General features: G+C 39.9%; 1 protein-coding gene across 1 annotated transcript; it reads right to left on the reverse strand.

The window, feature by feature from the left end:
- Positions 1 to 4,725: 4,725 nt before the first annotated feature.
- LOC133295181 (glycine-rich cell wall structural protein 1.0-like) lies at positions 4,726 to 5,331 on the reverse strand. Its single transcript, XM_061493976.1, has one exon. It carries the CDS (start codon positions 5,329 to 5,331, stop codon positions 4,726 to 4,728), a length of 606 nt encoding a protein of 201 aa, XP_061349960.1.
- Between the last annotated feature and the right edge of the window lie 2,895 nt (positions 5,332 to 8,226).

The raw sequence follows: 8,226 nt of genomic DNA on the forward strand, positions 1-8,226 counted from the left end.
CACCCAAGACTTCCTAATGCGCTCCTCTACGGATGACACACCACGACCCCAGGTCAACTGGAACTCCCTCATGGAGACCTATCTAGTGGAAGTCCGTAACGCCCGAAGGCAAACTGTCTACTGGCCAGAGACTCGGTACATTCTACGTACCACTAACATACAATAATGCATGAGCATGTTATACTACATTACCAACATACACCTCCAACCACTACCCTCAAAGGGCATGGTGGAGCACACACGGGGATTAAACTCCAGTACCAAGAGATTACCTGAATAATCTCCTCCGCTTGATAACTCCAAATCAAGGTGTCACCGAGCTCGGTTCACAAGAAATGCCTACAGATAGGCCATTTCCATTTCAATTACCACCAACCAAGATATATGCAAGATTATCAATTAATCATGCATAGATTCAAGACGACTTACCAAAATCCCTTTGGTCCCTGACCAATGGCAACCTGTAACACCTCGTGTATACCCGGTTTGTTAACATGCCATCGTATTAAGACACGCTTAATTAAAATGTGGAATATTCTTTTTCTTTTCAATTATGACGTCATTAAATTAGCCAAGTTGATTACATAATCAATTTCATAAAAACACCGCCCGTATGTAAATTGCAAAAGACAGCTAACTGAAATACCTCATAAATAAATGAGTATCTAAGCCACGGATCTACAACACGTAGTCCGGACATAATCCTGATACAATTATACAACTCGAATAAACTTAATATCGTCAAATCAATGTGGCATGGACAAACCCCATGCTCACCAAATAAATAGCATACTCATCAAGTCTCAATACAAACAGCATGATAACGATAACAAGCTAAAAGCATATAGCAACAGGCATAATCCAGAATCCAAGCATAATCATCATAAACAACAAATATCAGCTAAGCTCCAGCCTCCTGCTGTAAGAGGTCTCAACCCCCGCATTACCTGAACCTGAAATGGTGACCTAAACGTGGGGTGAGATCTCTAAACAGAAATCTCAGTAAGACAAATGGTCCTCAAAGACTCTTCCGCCCCAAGCTCACTTTCAAGTATAATATAAGTTCAAAAATAGTAATTTCAATGCATGTTCATGTTAAGGCATTTATATCATGACAGTATAATCTCTTGCTCAACGAGTTAAATACTACAACTCATTAATCATGTGATGTATGTGAGTGCGGTTCGACTGGCCAGGGAACAGGATAGGGCTTATACACGTCTGTTACCTACCTACATAAGGGAGGCTGCCTCATGCCTTGCACACCAGGGTGGCTGCCTGATCGTACAAGTACTAATATCACATTCATACATTAGACATGCCTTGCACACCAGGGTGGCTGCCTGGTCGTACAAGTACCAACATGACATTCATACATTACATCAAAAGCTATATCAACATGTCTCAGGCGTATATCAATGCATGTATCATCTTCATAAAAGCATACATGCATATAAACCACCCTCCCATGGAGGTCGGTGGAACAAGCAACAGATCAATTCGAGGACACGAAAGCTTACCTTTCAAGCTAGCTATCCAAACCAATAGTCCAACCAAGCTCAAAGTCCACACACAGCACAAACACAATCTGTTTGGACCAGCAATCATATCAATAATCATACTCAACAAGTATACGATATAAAGACAATGCATTTCCTTTACGTTTCATGTCTTTAGGCTTCTCACAAAGCCACAAGCCCTTAATCACTTAGATTCTGACTTAGATTAATCATTACAGAAGTCCCACTTCATCAATCTAGGGTCCACAAGCCCAAAACAGCCTTCTGTATGAACAGTGCAGCTACTGTTCTTCGAATATCCAGATATATGTCGGGGGAATATCTGGATATCAATATCCGGATATCATAGAGCCGATATCCGGATATCAATATCCGGATATTTCGCGACAGAATGCAGTTTTTGTATTTCGTGAGATATCACTTCCAAGGTTCCATTTTTAACACTTCTAAACGTTAAAGCATGCTTTTTACTCTCTTTTAAGTTCATATACTGATTGGTTACATGTTTAACCCATTAACATGCCAAGACACAACCTTAAAACCACTAAAACTCAAGATCAAGGTAGGGAACATACCCAAAGCCTCAAAACAGAAGCTTGAAGTGCTCTTGGAGCTCTCACAGCAGCTCCTCAAGTCTGACTTGCAAGGGGAACGAAAATGACCACATAGCAAGGTCCTTTCTTCACAAAGATCACTCTTTGGAGCTCCCACAACCAAGGAAAAAGGCTCCCTCTTCACCAAGTACGAAGTCAGCCCACAACTCACCTCACACAGTCACCACAACCCAGAAATAGAGCTCACCTTACACTCCCAATGATAGTTCCCACTCACCCAAGGTGTTTAGGTGAAGAAACAACCAAGAAAAATGGTCTCTTGGAGGTTTCTATGGAGGAAGAGGTCAAGAATGGTGAAGAAGAAGCTCAGCTGCTCAAAGGGTCAGAAAACTCACGACTGAGGCACAAGGAATTATCCTAGGATCATGTGCCAAGGCCTTATATAGGCCACTTAAGATTTAAACGCACTGTATTAGCGCTAATAGTTACGCTTAGCATTTTAATCTCAAACTTTGGAATCTGAACCTACTCATTTTTTATGATTTTTCATATTTTTATTTTATTTTTTGCAGCACCTTTCCGGTACGCGCTTTTCCATAGCCAGTATCAGTTCTGGCACCAGTTCTCATTATTTTAACTTGAAACTTGTTACAAGTCCTATATATTATTCTAGTGACAAATACACACTTTTCATAATTTTCCGGGATACTTTATCGGTACACATTTATACCGAGTAGCAGAACCGGTATCTGCGCTTTTCGTCCGAAAAGCGACTTTCAGAATTATTAATCACTTACCAATATTATTTAAGCCTTATAATAATTAATAGGGTCAATTATCGAATTATTTCCTAATTTCACATAATTAATTAATTAATTTCCTTAATTAACAGTGCAGGTTCTTACACAACCCACCAAGCTCAAAGCTCCTGGTTCAATTCCGTGGGAGGCAACCTACAGTGATCACACGAGGATCATCAACACACGTTGCAAATTATCAAGATTCAATGTACCAAAATTCACACCCCCCAAAAGCATACGTTCGACCTTATGGCCATAATTCCCAAACAATTTTCTTGATTTTATTTCAAGGTTGCTATGCCTTCACAAGCTTACACAACACTCATTCAAGTCCTAATTTCCATGTACTATAATCCTAGCACCAATTTTCCTTAATTTCCTTTAAAGGTTCGAATGTGCACTTCTCACACACTCCAAGTATTTTTCATTTAATTTCCAATGCATCAACACAACACACAACTCATCCAAACACCATCTAACACTACAACACATCAATTACATAATTTTACAACATCAAACCCCAAATGCTCCCTCATGGCCGATGTGAGATTTTACATAATTTCAGTTAGCTTATTACCAACCAATGTGAGATTTATCACATTTGAATAATCTAACAATCTCCCCTTACTCTCGAGCCCCTAACAATCTCCCCTTCCCGCCTCTTAGCCAAATATTTGGCTAACCCGAGCTCAACCTGACTTTGATATCAGAGTTAAGTGGCTCCCCTTCAAGTGTGAATAAACTCAACATTTGTATGCTTCCCCTTAACCGAGTATCCCAAGGCCAAGTACTCAACCCTCCTCTTAGCCAAACACCTGGCTAGCCCAAGTGGGTATAAGGAGCCTATTAGGGGTGGCAATACAGGTATTGACCCGCGGGTTGACCCGTGACCCGACCCGTCAAAACGTGTGTCATGTCAACCCACGGGTAGGAGCGGGTCGTGTACGGGTTGCATAAATGTGATACGTTGTGACGGGTCACGAGTCAACCCGCGGGTTCGCGTGTCAACCCGTACAGGGTTATTTTTGTAATTTTAATTATTTTTATTCATTTAAATATTGATACATATAGTCATTATTATTTTTATTCATTTATTTTTGTAATTTTTTCAAAAGACAAAAGCTAGTCTATTTTTGTTTTTTTGTTGTTTTAAATTTATTTATTTTTCAAAAAATCTCATTTTTTTTTAAATTTCAAATTTTGCGGGTCGTGTCGTGTCAACCCGTGACCCACAACGGGCCGTGTTCGGGTTCGTGTTTTTTTACCCATTTACAAAACGTGTCGTGTACGGGTCGTGTCGAATAGTTTACGTGTCGAACACGTGTCGTGTCGGGTTGACCCGTATTTCCACCCCTAGAGCCTATGGCAGGGGGACCACTATCAATGGGATAAGCTACACCAACTGTAGCAAGTGGGTTTACATCATGCCTCAACCCAAAAAGTTAAGGTATTGGGTTCATGGATACTCCTACTTACATGCATTTCACTTAGTCCATTATGACCAATGTGGGACTTATCACATTTGAATATCCCAACAATATTCAATAAAAAAGGCATGAATACATGTAGTGGTGGGAGTTCCTCCATCATCTTTCAACAACAACGATGTAATATTGTTGAATTAAAATTAAAAAGAAAGTAACACTTGCAATATAAAAGAATAAATGGCTTAGCAATCAGTTGTATAAACCAGACTTTATAACCAGTGTCAGCATTAAAGCCTATCAATGAAACGCAATGTATAGTAATGATTTTGATCCAAATCACAATTCTGAATCAATCAACATTAAATTATCAGAAAAAAGAAAAAGAAATAGATGATGAAGGAATTAACGAAATTGCTTGAGCATTTCAGGGTCGGAGACAATGAGCCTTGCACATATGGCGGCAATCATAGAAACAAGGTCCACCACAATGAAGAGGACAATCCAACCTCATGCCTCGGCACCTTGTTCTTACCATGCATTGTGCAAACTCCCCAAGCCTATAGTCTTCCTTTGATGAGTAATGGTTCTTCATGCCCCTCACTCCTTGTTTCCTTTTACCATGTCTTGGTTCACCTCTACACCCCCATTTCCACCAACCACCCCCTCCTCCACCCCATCCCCATCCACTTCCACCTCCACCTCCACCACCACCACCACCCCCTCCACCTCCTCCACCACCACCACCTCCGCCACCCCATCCCCATCTGAATCCTCCTCCAACCCGACCTCCACCTCCACCTCCTCCTCTATTATACGAACTACCTTTGCTTGTGTTGAACACAACATCATTCGAGGAACTGTTAATGTCTTTTCCTTTTACTTCTTCGTTTTTACCTTCATGAGATAGAGTTACTAAAGTGGCATTGCCTTGACTATGAGCAGTTCCATTTTTCATCTCTTCACCTTTAAGCCCAACAATTACCCCTACAAAGATTAAACAGAGAACACGAAAATTTCTGAAGGTCTCCATCTTTTGGCACGCTACAGAAAAAAGAAGAATGTTATTTATATATTGTGCTATAGTTGGGACTATTCAATATATTTTGTGTCGCTTGATATGATTTATAAGAAATTCCAAAACACTTTTGCTCCTAGGTAGTGAAAATTGAGATATCTTAACCTTCACTTTGTCCCCCACATGCAAATTTTGTAGCAATGAGTAGTGCAAACCACACGCTGTGCCCCACAGCTTCCCCACTGAAATGCATGCGCATCTCTCTTGGCTTGGGATAGCTTATGACTCAGCCTACTTCTCTAATGATATTGTGGCACACACTGCCCTCCAACGTGACCGAAATAGATCAAATTTCCATTTGAAAGATGCATTAGAATGCATAAAAGATCTTTATCAACAGCTTTAAGAAATCACTTCCGAAAGTTGCATCAAATACAAACAAAGCCATCTATATAACAGTGACTGCTTTTTGTAGCAGTTGAGATTTACTAAAAGTACTACAATTATTGTTAAAAGGAATACCATACTAAAAATGCAGCACTAGTTTGATTATTAGCATATTAAACTTTTGCAATAATAATATTATTACAAAAGGTGCTAATTAAGGATCTTTCTGGTTTAATAAAAAGGTGAGTTCAAATAAAGTGGCACTTTATTCAGCAGACAAATATTACTTTCTTTTTATAAAATTTGCAATTTCTTACGAATAAGTTTAAGCAACAACCAACAATAAGTTTATTAATCAAAGGGCATTTGGATTAGGGGTGCTTTCACTTATATATGCATCACGTTTAGCTCATTTCTTCCAAACGTGAGACTTTGTAACGTACACTTGAATTCCCAACAATAATAATGAATTAAGTAAAGAACCCAAGCAAATTAAAAGTGGATTTAATGTAACGTAACAACCCAAAATCTTAACGTATTAAATTTGTGGGTTTCCTGCGTAGTCTATTCCTAATTGATGTGGAACTTAATCAATCGCACTTGAATTTAAAAATCTAGTTTTATGTGACATATGGTCTTCCCCGGAGCTCATACTCCTCCAAACTATAGTGAATAGTGAATTTTCGCCAATAAAATAATCCGCCCATACATCAAAGTGCAACCAACAACTAGTACATCGATAAGGGTGCATGCACCATCAATGACTAACAGCATCACCTTGGCATATATTACTCCTACCCTTCTTCGTTTGAGTTGCTATTGCTTGGCCTTCAAGCCTACGACTCCGGAGAACGTTTACCACAAGACGTAGTGGCGTAGTATACACGGATGGCCAAATAGTTATCTCTAATCATTTTTAACAAATACATGCTTCATTGTCTCCGACAATCCACGTGATATCCATTATCAAGCTAACCAACCATAATGTATTTTTTGGTACAATTATGATGCATTAAGTCATTAGGGAAAAAAATATTACAAGCTCCTTTGTATCCCCACAATACTCATGTATCAGAGTGTTATTCTGTGATGCATCGACACACCTGACATGTATCAGGAATCAATCCTTATATCTAAGATGAATCGTTTGCTGATTTATGCACACGGTCATAATAATCTCATTATTGTAACGGCGTGCAAATGACGACCAAGAGAAATGATGGTAAAGCTAAGATTTGTAAAGCTCAGTGGTGGGGCGAGAGAGAACCTAAGATTTTATACAAACCTTTAATTATGAGTGTTATTCTGTGGTGGGGCGAGAGAGAACCTAAGACTTTATACAAACCTTTAATTATGAGTGTTATTCTATGATGCATGGACACACCTGGCATGTCGTGTATGAAACTTTTTTTTTTTTTTTTTTTTTTTTTTTTTTTTTTGATAACACACTCTAACACGTGTTGTAAAGACTCAAAAAATAACTTAAAAGTTGTGTTGCTTTTTTAGTTTCAACTATTAGATTCGTTAGATTACTATTACTATTTTATTGAGTTTAATATAAATATTTGTGATATCTATGTTTATTTGCAAAATTAATGGGTATTATAAGCTTAGCTTTATTTTTTAAAAATAATTGAATATTAAATATAATATATACTACATATATTAAAAATATTATTTAATATCAAAACGTGTCTTAACATGTCAAAATTTAATATTTTTTAGAATTAACGTGTCGCAGTGTCGTGTCGTATGGTGTCTCATATCTTGTGTCAACGTCGATGCAATATATGTTGGGTATGGCTCATACTTCGCATGCTGATGAAGGCCCTAATTATCGGGGTCAGCAGAAAGGCAACTGGGGTCCCGCTCCCAGGTGAGCGGGCGGGGGTCGGTAGATAGAGGTGGCAAAGTGGGCCGCCCGCCCCGCCCCGCCCCTCCCCGCCCCGCCCTACCCGGCCATCAACCTGCCAAAAAATGAGTCAGCCCGCCCCGCCCCGTTTGGCGGGTTGGACGGGTTGGCCCGCCAGCCCGAGCCTATTTTACACTGACCCGCCTCGGCCCGCCTATGCCCGCCATCAACCCACCAAAGAATGAGCCCGCCCCGCCCGCTTTTGGGATGGGTTGAAAAACTCAGCCCCCCCCCCCCCCCCCCGGTTTGGCGGGTTGGGCCACCGAGCCGAGCCTGTTTTGCCGGCTCTACCCGTAGAGGCTAGGTACTATTGTGGGCCTCTGTTTTATTGTAATTTCCTTAGCAGTTTGGGCTTGGGCCCATGAATAGCTGCTGTTAGGGTTTTCTAATCCTATTTATATTTTCCTTGTAAACCGAGTGACTTGTAACGAGTGGCGGTGAGAAGAATATAGTACAGACAAGCTGGATGTAGCCTTAATTGGGTGAACCAGGGTAAATCATCGTGTCAATCTCTCTACTCTTATCTCTTTTCTGTTTTCTCGATTTTGTGTGATTGTCGATTTCCAACAATATAGGTGTTATTTGTATTGCTTTTGGTCATATAGATAGCG

The sequence above is a fragment of the Gastrolobium bilobum genome, unplaced genomic scaffold (assembly GCF_033153095.1).
Source record: "Gastrolobium bilobum isolate Gb01-03AN ecotype WA unplaced genomic scaffold, APGP_CSIRO_Gbil_v1 utg4929, whole genome shotgun sequence".
Taxonomy (NCBI): Eukaryota; Viridiplantae; Streptophyta; class Magnoliopsida; order Fabales; family Fabaceae; genus Gastrolobium; species Gastrolobium bilobum.

Bases quoted from the DNA above. Each gene is read 5' to 3' on its own strand.
- LOC133295181 (XM_061493976.1), bottom strand. From the start codon at position 5,331: ATGGAGACCTTCAGAAATTTTCGTGTTCTCTGTTTAATCTTTGTAGGG.